We start from the raw sequence: 20,336 nt of genomic DNA, 5'->3' as shown, positions 1-20,336 counted from the left end.
GATTTCACACTTATGAAATATGATTTCGCACTAGCGAAAACAGATTACATGCAAATGAAATTTGATTTCGCACTAGCGAAAACAGATTACATGCAAATGAAATTTGATTTCACACTAACGAAAACAGATTTCATACAAATGAAATTTGATTTCTCACTAACGAAAACAGATTTCATACAAATGAAATATGATTTCACACTAACGAAAACAGAATTCATACAAATGAAATTTTATTTCAAACCAATGAAAACAGATTTCACAGTATTTAAATAGACCTAACATTAGACCCAGAACTAGAAACATTCGGGTTCAGCTATCTTGAGAGATGTAGGGCTAACCCCGAATGTTTCTAATTCTAAGTCTAGTGTTAGTTCTAATGCTAGTGTTAGTTCTGATTTTAGCTGTTATTCAGCTTTAGATTGTTGTATATTTTTCATTAAATTAAAACTAGAACTAACACTAGACCTAGACCTAGAAAAATATTAGTTGGGTTGGGGTGGGTTGGCTAAAGCCGAAACTTTCTAGTTCTAGGTCTAGTGTTAGTTCTAGTTTTACTTGTTATTCAGTGCTAGATTGTATATTTCTATTGAACTAAACGTAGAATTATGCCGAAAGTTACAAGGAACTAACACTAGACCTGGAACTAGAAACATTCGTGTTTAGCCGCACGTCTCTCAAGACGGCTAAACCCGAATGATTCTAGTTCTAGGTCTTGTGTTAGTTCTAGTGCAAAAGTTCTGGTGTTAGTTCTAGTTTTGCACTAGAACTAACACAAGACCTAGTACTAGATACATTCGGATTTAGCTAGACGTCTTTCAAGACTGCTAAACCCGAATGATTCTAGTTCTAGGTATTGTGTTAGTTCTAGTGATAGCCCTAGTGCAAAACTAGAACTAACACTATACCTTTTACAGTATGATTTCACACTTATGAAATATGATTTCGCACTAGCGAAAACAGATTACATGCAAATGAAATTTGATTTCGCACTAGCGAAAACAGATTACATGCAAATGAAATTTGATTTCACACTAACGAAAACAGATTTCATACAAATGAAATTTGATTTCTCACTAACGAAAACAGATTTCATACAAATGAAATATGATTTCACACTAACGAAAACAGAATTCATACAAATGAAATTTTATTTCAAACCAATGAAAACAGATTTCACAGTATTTAAATATTTAATTAGAACATTATTTATAACAAAAAATTATTAAATTAAATTTAACAACCAATCTAGCAACCAATAAATTATTAATTATATTTCTTGAATGTTTTCTTGTTGTAGTGCTGCTGCATAATAACGTTCTACATGATTCGAATATCTTAGTAAGTGTTGTTGTTGAACTTCTTGAATTGCTCTATCTGAAATTTCTTCTAAGATGCGCATTCTATATTCATGAAGTGTTAACCCTTGATTATTAACGCGTCTGTAATTCAATATTTCTTGCATTCTTTCTTGCATTTGCACTTTTACGGAAGATTTGAAACTACTCCATAACAACTCAATCGGATTTAGTAAATAAGAATATGGAGCAAGGCGTACTATTTCTATATCTTCTTCGGGTTCAAGTTCAGATTCAAGATTTGAATGTACAGGAGCATTATCAATAATAAATGTTGGCTTCTCGATGCCATCCGCAGTGCAAGTTGCTATTAAGCGACGCAGCCATTGTTTACAGTCGTGAGCTTTGTAGGATCCTCTTCTATGTTCAAATGAGATAATTCGCATCGCACTCATTGCCCCAATGCAATGTAAATTGCTTCCTTTACAAGCCGGAAGAATTACGTGTGCTTTATGACCTATTTTGGATCTACCTTCTTTTCGCCGACAATATAAATTAAAATTTGTTTCATCGATCCAAATAAGAGTTCTACCATTTGCTCGACTTTGTAATATTTGGTTTACATACTCTTTACGCTTGACTTTGTTTTCCTCATTATTCATATTTACTATTTGTGGTCTTAGTGCCTTAAGTGAAAATAATTGCCCGTCCAACCAGTTTTTCATTGTGTTTTGGCAAACGTTAACTTGAAATTCATTGCTAACATGATCACATAAGCCTTTCAATGTTATTGTAGAATCTTCCTCAATCCATCTAACCAATGCATCGGAAATTGCGGCGGTCTTTTTGGAAGAAGCATTACCACCTTTCTTTTTTGGAAGTGATTGATCTTTTTTCAACCATTCATAAGCAGTACGAACGTTCACTCCTAAAGCTGTAGCTGTAGCTCGCCAATCTTTGCCTTCTTCGTGTGCTTTTATAATTCTTTCTCTATCACTAATTGATATTTTATTATATTTAACACGAGACATTGCAAATGTAAAATCAAAACTTATGATATATTTTTATGATTGTCACAAAATGTCAAATAATTTTCATTCAAAATTAAAAATGATATTTGCCAAATATTTATTTAAATATTAATGAAACCAATATCTAATTATTAATTATTAATTGTGAAATCTGTTTTCATTGGTTTGAAATCAAATTTCATTTGTATGAAATCTGTTTTCGCTAGTGTGAAATCAAATTTTATTTGTGTGAATTCTGTTTTCGTTAGTGTGAAATCAAATTTCATTTGTATGAAATCTGTTTTCGCTAGTGTGAAATCAAATTTCATTTGTGTGAATTCTGTTTTCGTTAGTGTGAAATCAAATTTCATTTGTATGAAATCTGTTTTCGCTAGTGTGAAATCATATTTCATAAGTGTGAAATCATACTGTAAAAGGTATAGACATAGAACTAGAAACATTCATGTTTAGCCGCACGTCTCTCAAGACGGCTAAACCCGAATGATTCTAGTTCTAGGTTTTGTATTCTACTGATAGTGCTAGTGCTAAACTAGAACTAACACTAAACCTAGAACTACAAACATTCGGGTTGTGTTTAGATTCTTTGTTATCATCGCATATGGTAAGTTATGATAATGGAAATGATAGCCGTACTTAACGATGAAAAATTTTTTTTGGTGTCTACCGGTTTCGGCTTATATTGCCATCTTCAGGAAACCACGTTATTGCGATTCATTTTTCTGTTTAAAAAACTATAACGTTATTTCTTCCCTTCTCTTCTCGTATCTTTTCTCTATTGTTTGTGTTTATTTGATAACATTTACTGCCTCTACTTAATTAAAATATGTAATCCAATTTATTGTTTCTTATTTCCACTTTTTATTGATTATTATTTTTTTATAATAAAATTTGATCATAATAAACACAAACAATTGAGAAAAGATAAGAGGAGAGAATGGAAGAAGTAATAGTATGTTTTTTTAACAGAAAAATGAATTACAATAACGTGGTTTCCTGAAGATGGGAATATAAGCCGAAACCGGTAGAAACCAAGAAATAAAATAAAATTTTTTTTCATTATTAAGTACGACTATCATTTCCATTATCATAACTTACAAACATTCGAGTTTAGCCGCACTAAACCCGAATGATTCTAGTTCTAGGTCTTGTGTTAGTTCTAGTGATAGTGCTAATGTAAAACTAGAACTAACACTAGACCTGGAACTAGAAATATTTGCGTTTAATCGCACGTCTCTCAAGACGGCTAAACCCGAATGATTCTAGTTCTAGGTTTTGTGTTAGTTCTAGTGATAGTGCTAGTGCTAAGCTAGAACTAACACTAGACCTAGAACTACAAACATTCAGGTTTAGCCGCACGTCTCTCAAGACGGCTAAACCCGAATGATTCTAGTTCTAGGTTTTGTGTTAGTTCTAGTGATAGTGCTAGTGCTAAGCTAGAACTAACAGTAGACCTAGAAGTAGAAACATTCGGGTTTAGCCGCACGTCTCTCAAGACGGCTAAACCCGAATGATTCTAATTCGAGGTCTTGTGTTAGTTCTAGTGATAGTGCTAGTGCAAAACTAGAAGTAACACTAGACCTAGAACCAGAAAGTTTACGAAACTTTCTAGTTCTAGGTCTAGTGTTAGTTCTAGTTTTAGTTCAATAAAAATATCTAATGCGAAATAAAAACTAAAACTGGAGCTAATACCAGCAACAAAACTAACAATTAAACGATAAAACTTCTAGAAGCAACAGCTACCTGAGTGTTTCGCGTGGTATAACGTATTGGACCGATGCTGACGTCATTTTCCGGATTATAAAATAACAAAGAATGTTTTAGATTCTACCGTCCTTGGTATTAAAAAAAAAATGTTATATATTTTTATAAACAAAAAATAAAAATAAACGTTACTTTATTTATTTTTCTTTTTTACTGTTTTTTTAAAAATAATTTAACAGTAGTTTTTATTAATTAATAAATAAAATAAAATGCTTAGATTCTTATTAAAATTTGTACTAACAGCTATACTAACACCAACTTTTAAGCGCACTTTTCTTATTATTATTATTATGCTAAGTGAGTATAATTTTATTTTGTGTATATTCTTAAAGGTAAATCTAACAAAATAATTTTGTAGGATATATGTACATGAACCTGTTTGCTTGTGACAGATGTCAAAGAACATACAAATATTTAAGAAATTTGAAAGCCCACCAACGATACGAATGCGGAAAAGAACCAACTTTAATGTGTCCGGAATGTGGATATAAAGCAAAATTAAAATCGCGTTTGAAACAGCACATGAAAATTATGCACAAAATCGATTTTGTATATGAAATTTAAAAATTAGCTTAAATTCAATTAAATATTTTACATAATAATTAAAATAATAATAAAATTAATAATAAAAACAATAATTAACATAATAATAACCATAACATTCCGTCTTATTATAATAATTAAATTTATTATAACTATTTTTTGTATCTTGTTTTATGAAGAAATTTAAATACAATTTTATTTAGAATTTCATTTTTATTTTCTATACTAAAACAAAGAAATCAACACTCTAATCACTCTCATTATTTAAATAGTTTCCTTTTTAGGTGATCTTAAAGAAAATTTCCAATGCAACAAATGCATGAAAACGTACACTAGAAAAAACAGTTTATATCTTCACACCAAGTATTTATGCGGAAAAGAACCCAAATACGAATGCCCAGTGATTGGATGCAGCTACAAAGGAAAACTAAAACAACACGTTAAACAACATCTACGTACTCATAAGTATGATGAAAAAACTATTGATCAAGTTTGTATCAATAAAATTATTTAAGTTTTACTTTTAATTTTAATTCATTATACTCAATCTACTCGATAATTTTAAAATATATAATCTTATTAATTAAATAAGTGATTCTTATTTCTTTTTTTTTATACAAATTATGCTTAAAAAATTATTTATTTTCAAAAAATAACATTAATTTTTTATTTTTATAGCTATAAAAAGCGTGATGGAAATTTACGTTTGTGGAACATGTTATGGACAATTTAATAGAAAGGCTCATTTAAAACAACACGAATTGATTATTTGCGGTGAACCTCGTAATTATAAATGTCCAATTAGTAAGTGTAAATATCGATGTAATGCGAAACGTTTTATTAAACGTCATATAAAAATTTGCCATTAAAAAATATTACAATTGGTATTAAATCAAATATATGTTAAAGGTTTCTCAATTATAATTATTTTATGTTTCATCCACTAAAATGGAGTATTACATTAAGTATTTAATTAATCAGCGCTACCAGTGAATTGAATACCTAATTTTAGGTTGAATTGTATAAACATATAGTATATAGAACATTAACGACTATGAATCTCATAAATATAATAGTCTCAGGACCGATTTCGAGCGTTTAAAGTACTCATCATCAACTGAATTGTCTGACATCTTATTTTTTTTGAAATATCAATAGATTTTATTTATGTACTTTTTATTCTTATCGTTGATAATGATTATTTAAATACTCGAAGTTTTTACATTAATTTTTATGCGTATTGAATTAACTTGCTATATGAATCAATATATTAATAGACAATACATACACATATTTTTTAAACATTAAATGGGTTGTATTCATTATTTAACTACACTATCACAACAAATATTGTAACATCTTCAGGTGGTATATAATTTATAAGCAAATATGAAGGAATATCATTATATCTCGTCAGATTTTCGCTAACATGTATGTAAAGCTACGATTACTACAGACTATATATATTTTTATAACTTTGGTCAGTTTTAGTGGAAAAAGTACCTTCATAGCGTACGTTGTTGGTGAGAATGTGCCTTAGACCATTAAGAAAAATAGTAAGATATAAGCTCAATGGGTAAGTTATTATATAATAACACAAATAAAGGCATAGGTGGGCTTCACACATTCATAGATAGCTTATAATGACAACTAAGTAAATATTATCAAACAAATAGCATTAAAATATTACCTTAAAAGATATTGTGTTAATAAGTTCCCTAAAGAATAGAATCGAGGAACACTCTCTCCAGATCATGATCGGTCCATAACCTCCTTCTTGCCTCTCTATCCATGCTCCTTTACTTTCTGAACCCAACAATATCCCTGGTCTCTTTATCTGTCTCATCTTACCACCTTGCTCTCGGTCTTCCCTTAGGTCTCACTCCTTGCATAATGCTGCCAAGCAGTTTCTTCCTCCTTCATCTTGACCACATGTTCTGCCCATTGCAGTTTCTGGATCTTTATGTACTTTGAGAAATTGGCTCCTTTTAGTAGATGTATTAGGCCTACAATACTTTTCAAAATTTTGCTTTCAAAGATCTCACAGTCATATGTCATTATAAGCCGATATACCATAATATGTCGTACATCCTTACATTTCAGAATGCGTTGTTGACACGTTGCTGAACCTTCTTTTTGGAAGACCATTTCTTCTGCTCTTGTCAATCCTGACTCTGTTTCTCACCAGGATTGGCTACCGCAATCTTTCACAGGATTGTTGCTCAGGTTTATATGATTCCCCATTTTGGAGGAAAGAGTTGAAATTGCGTAGGAGGAGGTTAGTACCAAGGAACTCTAGTTAAAGGATAAATCAAACTTCGGTAAATCTCTCTATATCAATAACTATAAGTTTGAAATACTTCACAGAGAAATTAACCCGCTCAAGCCGTCCATTATCCAGAAAACTCTTGAATGATAATCTTATGTAATCAAATTTTGGTGACGATTTGAATACACAACATGGTCACCAAAATTCCTTCGTATACCCAAACTTTTTTCCCTCGCACTTTCCTATGACTCCTTTAGGTTCTTATAATGAAAAATTAATAAATGTTTAAATTAGTGTGCCTAAAACGAAGTTTAATGAGTTAATGATGTTGGAAAATAGGTCTGTATTAGTGTGTATTTTTTAAAGGAAGATTAGAAATTAAAATAATAAATTAATTATGTTTTGTTTTAGATGGGTTGGCATGGGATAGTGGAGGAAAATTTAGATTTTCAAGTGTGTTGCGGAAAATTAAAGGTTACCATTAAATAAACTCATACAATTTATAAAATCATCATGCATTTGACGGAGGAGATTTCCTAAACTATTCAAAATTGCGATATAATTTTCTTTTTGTAACTTTTAATAAAAAATAACTGAAATGTTAATATCATGTAATTATTTTTATAAAATGCCATTGTAATTACTAATTTTAGAAGGTGGAAATTACATCTATTTTAATTGATATGTATATGTATGGTATGATAATTTGAGAGGGTAGTTAATCTCACAATTCCAGTTCCCTAGAATTCAAAGGGATTAGTTAAATTTTCGTTAAATTATGCCATTCAATAACACCCCAAAATAATACAAATCAATCCCAACTCTTTCATATTCCATTTCATTACCATCTATACAATGATAAATAGTAAGTGATATTGAATGGGGTAAAATGGGTTGGGTGTGATTAATGTTAGGTTGGGTTGTTATTGAACGTAACAAAAATAATATAACCCCGATTAGATACCAAATAATTATTTACAAACTTAAAGCATATTGAAGTTTTCGGTTCTATTTTATATGAAAAAATTATTACTTTCCTAATTTTATTGTTGTTGAAGTTTTGTTATTATTTTTTTATATACAGACTGATTCAAAAAACCACTGACAGACTTCTAGGGCAGGTAATACATAAAAGCAATAGCTTTTGATTGGATTAACACATTTTCTACAAACGTGTTTTTCTTAAAAACTATTGCTTTGATCAAAGTTTTGTAAGAGATCAATTGATAGATAATTGATCACTTTACACGAAAATACTGCCCGTTTGACAAAATTAGCAATGGCGTTGACAATATTTTTAAAAAAGGGCTTTTTATAATGTTTAATTTTAAAGATACTTTGACCCGCTATATCTCGTTAAGGAGGCATTTGCGACCCGATGTATATTAAGACTGTTCGTCTTAATTTTTCTTGTATTATCTACTCTAGAAGTCTGTCACCGGCTTTTTGAATCATCCTGTATATTACGTTTGGGGTTAAGTTTCTAAAACAACTTTTGGCGCGAATGACGTTGTTGTCGCGCTCTTGTCAGTTATTGTTGTTTTGGGGTGATTTGGTATATATCATCATACAAGTTAAATCTATCTGTTGCTTCATTCGGTGTTGAGTTTATTAAATTTATGTGTGGTTGTTTGTGGAGGGAAAGTGTAGACAGAAAAAAGCAATTCTCTTTTAGGATTTGTGCCTCAGCATTTAATTTTGTGGATCGATTATTGAAGGAGGAAAAAGAAACAACAACATTTTATGTATTAAAGTAGATTGTACGTTTTATTTATGTACTTGGTGTATCCCCTGCAAGTTCATTTGTTGTTAACGAAGTTTATATAAAATCTGGAGGAGATACGATAAGAGTATTTTATGTTATGTTATTTATTTAGTATTTTATTATTTAAAAATTCTTAAGATACATTGGCATAATTTTTAAAACAATATTATGGTTTTAAATATATGCAAAGAATGTAGGTCAATGTTTTACCGCCAAATCACCTCGCTACAATTCTAGTTTTATACACTCTATATACTTTTTTTCTTTTATGACCTTTTTATGCAAATTTTATTGCTATATCGAAATCACTTTCTTTAATCGCAACAGTTAAGAAGTACACAGTTTTAATATTTTCGAGTATCCCAAAATAACGTTTGTTGAGGTGATTTCTGAATCTTAAAGAGGGAAAAAGGCATTAAGTTTCAAGTTAAAAACATTATTAGGTTGAGTTATGAGGAAAAATTATGAGAATTATGGGTTCGAAGTCTTTGAAGTCTCTTTTCTCTAATTTGAGTTATAAGTCATTTTATAACTCCTAATTATCATGTTGGTGTGATTTATTTCAATCGTTACTTATTAGCCGAATTCCACCCTTCTGAAAAGCAAAGTTTTTTATTCACATAAATATTCTAACAAGATGGGAAGTAATAATATTAATTAACGTTACTTATTTGCCAAATCATAATAATGAATTATGATGACAACTAATTTTTATCTTTTGTTCCAACCACACTCAAATCATTTCTGAAATCAATATGTGATCATTAAATAAATGTTAAAACTTTGTATTAAGAGATTCAGAAATGTTTTAGAAAGTGTCTAAAACTTGTTGAAATTTTTTTGGTCAAAATTGCCCAAAAGAGTTAAAAATAATTGAAATTATTAAAAATTATTTGGAATTGTGTTGGTATACTCAATAAATGTTTGAAAAATTGTTTAAACCTTGTTAATTTTTTCAGGAATTGAATAAAACATTCAGAAATAGTTTGAATATTTGTCTAAAACGTTTTGACATTTTCTGGAATCGCTTGAAACGATTTAAAATCGAGTGGATATCAGAAAAAGTATTGAAAATATGATATATATCATAGAATGTGTCAAAACTTGTTACTGAAACATTCAGAAATTGTTACAATTTGTCTAAAATGGTTTGATATTTTCTGAAATCTTTTGTAACAGTTTCCAATCAGCTAGATTTGTTAAAAAGTATTAGATATATGATAGATATCACGAAATAAGTCAAAACTTAGAGTTGAAACATTCAGAAATTGTTCAAATTAGGTTGCTTTTGCGTATATGTCATCGATCTTATAGTCTTATACCAACGACTCATCATGGGTTTTTTAGAAACTTCTTGGTTTTGCCACAAACAATGTAGAATTCATATAATACATCTCTGACGTCGTCTTAAATACTCAGCTCAATCATAATATTATATATAGAATTGATGATTTTGGTAGTTCATATCTTATTGTGTATAATTTTTGATAATGGTTTATTTTACAATTAAAAACATTAACTGTAAATGTATACTAATAAATCTAAGGTGTTTAAGTGGTCTATTATAGTTGAATGTCAAAATTAAGTATCTAGGACTTTGATTTGGCAAAACTTTTTTTTCAAATGAGACAACCTTTGTGCGGATACTATTAAGGTGTTTAGCTGTATTACAAGAACAATTTGCAACAACAACAAGATGCAGAATAACCTCAATTAAGACGTTCTGTCAAACATTCATGAAAAATAAATTGGCATTTGGACTATTTGTGTAGCATCTTTACAATGGGGAAAGTGCAGAAACTCCTTTAATTGAGGCAAGGATTTCCTGGAATTCTTCAATTCTGAGATATAAGAAATAAATAAATAAATTTGTTTGTAATTAGTGATACAAATTTTTTTAAAAATATATATGATCCATTAATTTAAGTTAGTTTATTTAAGATATGAATTGTCTTTAAATTAATAAACATTAATTCGGTTTAATTATTTAAAATATTTACTTTATTTTCCTGTACATTCAACAACTTTTTAAGTTTTTACCTTTTTCTATATGCGCAATTAACTTCCTTAAATCACCCAGTAATGAATTAAAAAATTAAAGGGTAGTATGCATTTGTATAATTATTTCTAGAAATAATAAGTCCCCAACAATTTCTTCATTCTCATATATTTTAGGTCGTCGCGATAACTTCACCAAGATATTTTTCTGCGATCAATGCGATAGATCTTATAAATACGCAAGAAACCTTCATTCACATCAAAAATACGAATGCGGAAAAGCACCACGATTTCAATGTCACGTCGTTGGTTGTGACTATAAATGTAAAGTGAAGAGCAACTTGAAGAATCATCTTTTTACCAAGCACAGACCAAGAATCGATTTTGACCCGTTCATTTAATCAATAAACGTGTTACGTTTTTATACTAACAATTTTTTTTAATCATCTTTTAGTATGTAATTAGAGTTATAACATTTAATTATGTGATACCGAAAATTTTTAATACTTAAAATTAACTTATTATTTGTATCGTTTTGAAATCGACTTGAATAAACGTAAGATATTAATGTGGAGTCTTTTTAAATGTCTTTTTATTTTGGGTTTAACCAAGTTTTTGTTGAATTAATTTTTGTGTAATTTTTATTTTTTAGGTGAAAATGTTAAAACTCGACGCGATTCAGTTTGTAAATCGTACGCTTGTGATGTGTGTCACAGGGAATATAAATATCTAAGGAATTTAAAATCACACAAACGGCTGGAATGCGGCAAGGAACCCAGTTACTTTTGTTTATTACCCAATTGTACATATAAAACGAAAATTAAATGGAACTTAAAGTGTCATTATGCGACCAAACATCAAATTAGTTTAAAATAAAGTTTTATTTTATTTTTTTTGTGTTTAAAAGGTGTTTTAAATCCCAAATATTCCTATATATTTAATTATAATAATAATATAGTTAAACCTTTATATAACGGACGAAATATTTTTAAGTCAATATATTTAAATATAAATCTTATATAAAGTTGTTTTAAATATAAGTGATAAACTTGGGGAATTCCCCGAGTTGTCTATACGATGTGTAAATCCAGGACGGTAGTTCTAGTTTTAATTGTTTTTCAGTACTATATTGTTGTATATTTTAATGAACGAAAAGTAGAATTAGACCTATAGAACTGGAAACATTCGGGATTAGCCGTACGTCTCTTAAGACGGCTAAACCCAAATGTTTCTAGTTCTAGGTCTAGTGTTAGTTCTAGTGATAGTGCTAGGTAGCGCTAGTTAACACTAGATATCACTATGTTGCATACTTTTATTGAACTAAAACTAGAACTAACACTAGACCTAGAACTAACACTAGACCTAGAACTAGAAATATAACCCGTATTTCTAGCCGTACGTCTCTTAAGACGGCTAAACCCGAATGTTTCTAGTTCTAGGTCTAGTGTTAATTCTAGTGACAGTGCTAGGTAGCGAACTAGAAAGTCTCTAGAATGTTTCTTAGAATTCTTCTTAGAATGTTTCTAGGTCTAGTGTTAGTTCTAGTTATCCACTAGCACTATAACTGGAACTAACACAAGACTTGTTATTTCTAATTTTGAACCAGCACCATCAGTAGAACTAACACTAGACCTAGAACTAGAATCATTCGCATTTAGCCGTCTTGAGAGACGTGCGGCTAAATCCGAATGATTCTAGATCTAGGTCTAGTGTTAGTTCTAATTTTGAACCAGCACCATCACTAGAACTAACACAAGACCTAGAACTAGAATCATTCGGGTTTAGACGTCTTAAGAGACGTGCGGCTAAATCCGGATGTTTCTAGTTCTAGGTCTAGTGTTAGTTCTACTTTTAATTTTATAAAAATATGCAACACAGTGATATCTAATGCTAGTACTACCTAGCACTGTCACTAGAACTAATATTTAACACTAGATATCACTGTTGCATATTTTTATTGAACTAAAACTAGAACTAACACTAGACCTAGATCTAGAACCATTCGGGTTTAGCCGTCTTAAGAGACGTATAACTCAACCCAAATGTTTCTAGTTCTAGGCTTAGCTAATTATCAAGTTTGGTTTTACTTCTTTGTCAAATCATAATAATGAGTTATGATGACAACTAACTTCTATGTTTTGTTCCAAACACATTCAAATCATTTCTGAAATCACTATGTGATCATAAAATGTGCTAAAACTTTGTATTAAGAGATTCAGAAATTAAGTAGTAGAGTATTAGAAAGTATCTAAAAATTTTTGACATTTTTTTGGTCAAAATTGCTCAAAAGAATTATAAATAGTTGAAATTATTAAAAAAATATTAGGAATTTCCGACAAATTATTAAGTATGCCAAAACATTGTGTTGGTATACTCAATAAATGTTTGAAAAATTGTTTAAATCTGGTTAATAACACTGGAATTGAATAAAACATTCAGAAATAGTTTTAAATTTGTCTAAAATGTTTTAACATTTTCTGGAATCGCTTGAAACGATTTAAAATCGACTGGATTTCATAAAAAAGTATTAAAAATATGATATATATCATAGAATGTGTCAAAACTTGTTGCTAGAACATTCAGAAATTGTTGAAAATTTGTCTAAAATACTTTGACATTTTCTGGAATCTTTTGTAATAGTTTTGTATCGGCTAGATTTGTTAAAAAGTGTTAGATATGTGGTAGATATCACGAAATAAGTCAAAACTTGGAGTTGAAACATTCAGAAATGGTTAAAAATTTGGCTAAACCTGTTTGACATGATATTTTCTCTTTCTGGGACTAATGCTAGTGTTAATTCTAGTTTTAGTTATTATTCAGCGTTAAATTGTATATTTTTCATTGAATTAAAACTAGAACTAACACTAGACCTAAAAATATGCTAAAACTTTGTATTAAGAGATTCAGGAATGTTTTAGCAAGTATCTAAAATTTTTTGCCTTTTTTTTTGGTCAAAATTTCCAAAAAAATTATAAATAGTTGATGTTATTAAAAATGATTAGGAATGTACGACAATTTATTAGGTATGCCAAAACGTTGTGTTGGTATACTCAATAAATGTTTGGAAAATTGTTTAAACCTGGTTAATAACATTTTCTGGAATTGAATAAAACATTCAGAAATAGTTTTAAAGTTGTCTAAAATGTTTTGACATTTTCTGGAATCGCTTGAAACGATTCAAAATCGACTGGATTTCATAAAAAGTATTAAAAATATGTTATATATAATAGAATGTGTCAAAAGTTGGAGCTGAAACGTTCAGAAATTGTTCAAAATTTGACCAAACCTGTTTGACATGAAATCTCTCAATATCATGTTACTTCTCATAATTAGCTCTTCATGACTTATCCAGTTGTTGACACCACTTCTCAATAGTTTTTAAATTGTCATCGACACCTCTCAAAAGTATTCCATACTTTTCAATGAAATTAAATTAACAATATCTGCCAAGATTTTTTAATAAGCTTGTAATTAGCTCTTCTGGTATGGTAATCAATCCGAATATTGAGAAACATTTTTTATGATTCCTAATGGCTTTTATAATTGCTCCCAATACCTTTCAATTTTCTGTAGTATTCAATTCATTTCAATGGGTTCGTGTTAGTTGCGACACTTAGTTGCCCTTATTGCCTATCAATGACATTTAATAATCTCTCACTGGGTTTTCAATGAGTCTCCATACCTCTCATTTGGCAACAATTGCTCCTAACTGCATTGAATCTCGGGGTATAACTTTGTACCAAGTTACTAAGTAACGCGAGCATAACCTCTTAATCACATCGTAGTCTCTCTAGGACTTACTCTCAACATCTCTCACTGCCCAATAAGTGATCTTAATAACTCTCAAGATTTTTCACTTATTCCTTGTATCTATCAATGGGTACTCATTGGTTCTAATTTCTGAATAACTTATTGCTCCTATTTCCTCTCTATGTTTTTTTTTTCAAATGACTCCCAGCATCTCTTAATTACGCGTTAATGCGGCTATAGCTTTCAGTGATATGAAGAACGTATGAAATGTTTTCCAAGTGTACTAATCATAATGTAATTCGAATATATCGGTCTCCAACACTTCTTCGTAATTCTCTAGTTGGTTAGGTGGTAAATTTGTCTAAAATGTTTTAACATTTTCTGAAATCGCTTAAAACGATTTAAAATCGACTAGATTTCATAAAAAGTATTAAAAATGTGATATATATCATAGAATGTATCAAAACTTGTTGCTGAAACATTCAGAAAATGTTGCAAATTTGTCTAAAATAGTTTGACATTTTCTGAAATCTTTTGTAACAGTTTTGAATTGGTTAGATTTGTTAAAAAGTATTAGATATGTGGTAGATATCATGAAATAAGTCAAAATTTGGAGCTGAAATATTCAGAAATTGTTCAAAATTTGACCAAACCTGTTTGACATGAAACTGAAATTTAACCTTTACTGGGTCTAATGCTAGTGTTAATTCTAGTTTTAGTTGTTATTCTGCGTTAGATTGTATATTTTTCATTGAACTAAAACCAGAACTAACACTAGACCTAGAACTAGAAACATTCGGGTTTAGCCGTGCGTCTCTTAAGACGGCTAACCCCGAATGTCTCTAGTTCTAGGTCTAGCGCTAGTTCTAGTGACAGTGCTAGATAGCGGTAGTTAACACTAGATATTACTATGGTGCATATTTTTATTGAAGTAAAACTAGAACTAACACTAGACCTAAAACTAGAAACATTCGGATTTAGCCGCACGTCCTTAAGACGGTTAAACCCGAATGATTCTAGTTCTAGGTCTTGTGTTAGTTCTAGTGATAGTGCTAGTGCAAAACTAGAACTAACACTAGACCTAGAACTAGAAGACGCACGGCTAAGCCCGAAACTTTCTAGTTCTAGGTCTAGTGTTAGTTCTAGTTTTAATTGTTATCTAGCTAGATTGTTGTATATTTTTATTAAACTAAAAATGAAACTAACTTTAGACTTACAATTAGAAACACTCGGCTTTAGCCGTCTTAAGTACGGCTAAACTTGATCAATATCTATATTTTACATTATGAATCTTACCTATGCGTGACGTCACAAACGGACCATCGAGCTGAATTCTCTGAATGCAGCAGTCTGAAGTAGACTGAACGCAAAGGTGTGGATAGCTGCCCGAATTTGTATGCATTAAAATTCATTCAAACACTTTAAAGTGTAAATTAAAGATATATTATCTGTATTAATCCGTTATATCGAGGTTTTACTGTAATAGATTTTTATTTTTGTAAAATTTATTGTGAAAGCTTTTGTGTTGTGTGAAATTGCATGTTTTGAAAAATCAATATTAATTGTAGAAAAAAATAAATAAAAATGGTGATTGCAGAAAAGAAGCAGATGGAAAATAATGGAATATTTACGTGTTCTTGTGGTAAACTTTACAAAAGTCGCAAAGCACGTTATAACCATCAACGATTTTCATGCGGGAAGACCCCCCAATTCTTCTGTCCTTGTTGTAACTCTGCGTTTTATTATAGGCACCATTTAAAACGACATTTTAACACAGCACATGAAGAAGTTGTTGAATATTCCGAATAAAATAAAAGCAAAATAAAATTAGTACAACTTAAACCTTAAAATTTATTATAACCTTTAAATAAGATCATTTATTAACAATCCAAAAGCTTTTAAAAAATCCATTGTAAATAAAACCTACCATATACATTAATATACATTAAATCGCACCTACTTTTATTTTTTTTTTATTAATTAATTTATTGAAATAAAAACATTTAGTAACGTAATGGTTTTCGTAGGAAAAAAGGACAGATCGAACAGGCATATTTCCCAAAATCTAAATGGCGAATTTATTTGTCCAGGATGTGGAAAATTATACAAATACAAAACATCCGTTTACACCCATTTGAAAAATGAATGCGGAATCGCCCCGCGATATCGATGCAACGTATGCGATTTCTCTTGCAAGTTTTATCACGTTCTTCAACGCCATAAGTTGTCTATGGTTCATAGGAGGAATGAAGTTGCCAGAAGCATACTTAAAGCAAGGATGAAGTTATAAATTTTTTTTAAATGTATTTTATTAACATCTTAACACAAATTGAAACAAAAAAAATAATAAAATAAATAAACGCGTTAAGATGTTAAATTGTAGAAAAGAAGTTGTAGCGAGTTTGTTATAGAATATCTTACTTAATGGTGTAAATAACAATTAGAATAGCGTTTATATGGTGAATAAAAAACAGACTTTAACAAAAACTCATTTATTTTTTTTTTTAATTATTAATTAATTTAATATCACAACCAAAAAGAAATTTGTGTAAAAACATATTTGTTGTGGTAGATAAGATTATATAAGAAATTGTTTAAATTAATTTTGATAGGATGTAATTTTTTTTTAAATAATGTATTTCTAGGTTTGGATGATACCTTAATAGACAGCAAATACATTAAAATTACCCGAAACGACAACGATGAATTTGTGTGTGCAAGATGTGGGAAACGATATAAATATAAAAGATCTATTTGTACTCACGTGGCGAACGGATGCGGAAATACCCCTCGATATAGATGCAACGTGTGCAATTTTTCTTGCCAATTTATTCACGTTTTTCAACGTCACAAGAAATCTGTGGTACATAAGAAGAACGAAGTTGCTAGGAATAAACATATATAAAGTTATAATATTCTAATGTTATTTAAAAAACGCCGATTAGATTCAAAATCCTTTAAAATAAATCTAAACAATTTTTTTTTAAAGATCCTTGTAACAAATGGTAATATATATGAATAATTTAGGTTAAATATTTGTTCCTATACCTCTATAGTATATCCTTGTTAGTACCTTTTTAGTTTACGCGGGTATAAATAGCTCGCAGTAAGAATGTTCCTTAATTTTCCCAATCACATTTTTAGTTCAATTTCTTATAAAGAAAATGAGTTTACTCAATAGATTTTTGAGTTATCAATTTTTTTATTAATCACATCCATTGCTTTCCAAGCTTTTTAATAACTCTTACTATCTTTCAAAGTATTTGATTCCAACATGTCTAAATGAGTCTCGATTGGTAATGTTGAGTCTTGTTTGTCAAACATTATCCAACTCACATTTCTAAATTACTCTGAACAGCTTCCAAAATCTTTTAATTTTTCTTAACATCTCATCTCTGTCTCCCTGTCTTGGTAGTTTTCAAAGCATCACAATCCTTCGCAATATCTCCAAATAGCTCTTAATTACTAAAATATATCTCAATGCTCAATATATTTAGTGGGTAAATGTCTTGAACTTTCGTTTATTGCTAAACATTTTTTATGATTCCTAATGGCTTTTCATTGTCCCCAATACTTTTCAATTCTCTTTGGCATTCAATACATTGCAACAAAGTTCGTGTTAGTTGTTTTCTTATTCTGTTATCTATTTTGAATAATCTATTACATCTAATTCTACTGGCATTAAATAATCTGTTGCTAAGTTTTCAATGACTTTCCACGGCTCTCATTTAGCAATAATGGTTTCCAATTGCTCCGAATCTCGTAGTATAATTTTGTACCAACTTACTAAACAATGGACCATAATCTCTTAATCACTTGGACTTCCTCTCCCCTGGACACCTCTCACTGCCCGATTCAGAAATTAAGTATTAGAAAGTATCTAAAATTTTTTGACATTTTTTTGGTCAAAATTGCTCAAAAGAATTATAAATAGTTGAAATTATTAAAAATGATTAGGAATTTACGACAAAATATTAAGTATGCCAAAACATTGTGTTGGTATACTCAATAAATGTTTGAAAAATTGTTTAAATCTGGTTAATAACATTTTCTGGAATTGAATGAAACATTCAGAAATAGTTTTAAATTTGTCTAAAATGTTTTGACATTTTCTGGAATCTCTTGAAACAATTTAAAATCGACTGGATTTCATAAAAAGTATTAAAAATATGATATAATATATCATAGACTGTGTCAAAATTTGTTGCTGAAACATTCAGAAATTGTTGAAAATTTGTCTAAAATAGTTTGACATTTTGTGGAATCTTTTGTAACAGTTTTGAATTGGCTAGATTTGTTTAAAAGTGTTAGATATCACGAAATAAGTCAAAACTTGGAGCTGAAACGTTCAGAAATTGTTCAAAATTTAACCAAACCTGTTTGACATGAAATCTCTCAATATCATGTTACTTCTCATAACAATAACTTTTTTCTTTAGCTCTACATGAGTTGTCCAGTTGTTTACACCACTTCTCAATAGTTTCTCATCTCCCAACATCTTTTAATAAGCTTGTAATTGGTATGGTAATCAATCCTAATATTGCTAAACATTTTTTATGACTCCTAATGGCTTTTCATTGCCCCCAATACCTTTCGATTCTCTTTGGCATTCAATATATTGCAACGAAGTTCGTGTTAGTTGCTTTCTTATTCTGTTATCTATTCTGAATAATCTATTGTATCTAATTCTACTGGCATTAAATAATCTGTTGCTAAGTTTTCAATGACTTTCTACGGCTCTCATTTAGCAATAATGCTTTCCAATTGCTCCGAATCTCGTAGTATAATTTTGTACCAACTTACTAAACAATGGACCATAATCTCTTAATCACTTGGACTTCTTCTCCTCTGGATACCTCTCACTGCCCAATAAGTGGTCTTAATAGCTCTCAAGAATTTTTTCAAGATCTAACACTGAAGAGCAGCTAGTGAAGTTGATCCTGTTGACTATTTAAGTTGAGGTCGCTTGCAGACAAGGCTCACTGATTGCTTAAATGTTCCAAGCATCTCTTAATAACTCGTTAACAGCTTTCAATAATTTTCAAAAAAGTCTCACAGGTTTTCTAAATGTCCTAACTATTGTGTAATTTGAATAAAACGAGTTTCAACACCTGCCAATAAATTTCAGAACCTCTTCTATGCTCTTAATAGCTCTCTAGTTGGTTAGAATGGTATCTCTCAAATTCGTGATAATAAATCAACCATATACTCATTATGGGTAGTAATGCAAAGCCATTGGGCGCCAATTGTTCCTAATTACTTTAGGTTATTGTAATTTACTCCTAATATCTCTTCACCGATTTTTCATTAAATTCATCATGTAATAAAAATGATATAATGAATCAAACAGAAACTTAAACTTACTAAAATACCTCTAATTCGTGGAATCACACGATATGACTCATAAAACATCGATCAAAATCTCACAATTTGCTCATGCCTGTCCCTACTCTCATTGGCTGCTAATTCCTATGATAACTCTTAAAGGCTCTCACTTACTTCCAATACTTCTCATACTAGTTCATTGCTTTTAATAATTGTGAGTGATATCGCTTGTATTCATCACGATTTTTTTGTTCCTTTTCAAAGACTTCTGAATGTTTTCCAAATTGTCCTCAACCTCTCATTAGATTTCAATGCTTCTTACTTGCTCTCTATGTACTATAAATGTTCCTAAGATTTTAAATTATTTTTCATTGCCTCTCAATTGGTTTCAAACTTCCCTCATTTTCTCCAAGTAGGTTATCCAAGCATGACAAATCTCAATATCATTGTAGAGATAACTATCAGCAGCTCTTAATTGGTAAGGTTGGTTCCGAATATCTTATAAATACGAAATATCACGTGATTTAGCTCACAAAAAAAATTTCAATTGCTCCTATTTGCTCCCAATGTCACTTAAGTGGTGTTCATTGCTCCTACTC

The 20,336-nt window shown here is 30.0% G+C and overlaps 1 protein-coding gene across 36 annotated transcripts in view; it reads left to right on the top strand.

The window, feature by feature from the left end:
* Positions 1-20,336, top strand: part of LOC111415678 (longitudinals lacking protein, isoforms H/M/V) — a 289,549-nt gene that overhangs the window by 64,181 nt on the left and 205,032 nt on the right. The window contains exon 5 of one of the 36 annotated variants that reach the window (XM_023047453.2): positions 16,440-16,899. The exons of 33 other annotated variants lie outside the window; for them this stretch is intronic. In XM_023047453.2, the coding sequence (XP_022903221.1) occupies positions 16,440-16,702 (263 nt within the window). In that variant the 3' untranslated portion in view covers positions 16,703-16,899. Of the gene's footprint in view, positions 1-4,445; positions 4,836-10,839; positions 11,237-16,439; positions 16,900-20,336 lie in introns of those variants that run through there. 2 more of the 36 variants (XM_023047460.2, XM_023047468.2) reach the window with 2 other exon arrangements.

Source organism: Onthophagus taurus, chromosome 1 (genome assembly GCF_036711975.1).
Source record: "Onthophagus taurus isolate NC chromosome 1, IU_Otau_3.0, whole genome shotgun sequence".
Classification (NCBI taxonomy): domain Eukaryota; kingdom Metazoa; phylum Arthropoda; class Insecta; order Coleoptera; family Scarabaeidae; genus Onthophagus; species Onthophagus taurus.
This window is presented reverse-complemented; position numbering and strand designations above follow the sequence as displayed.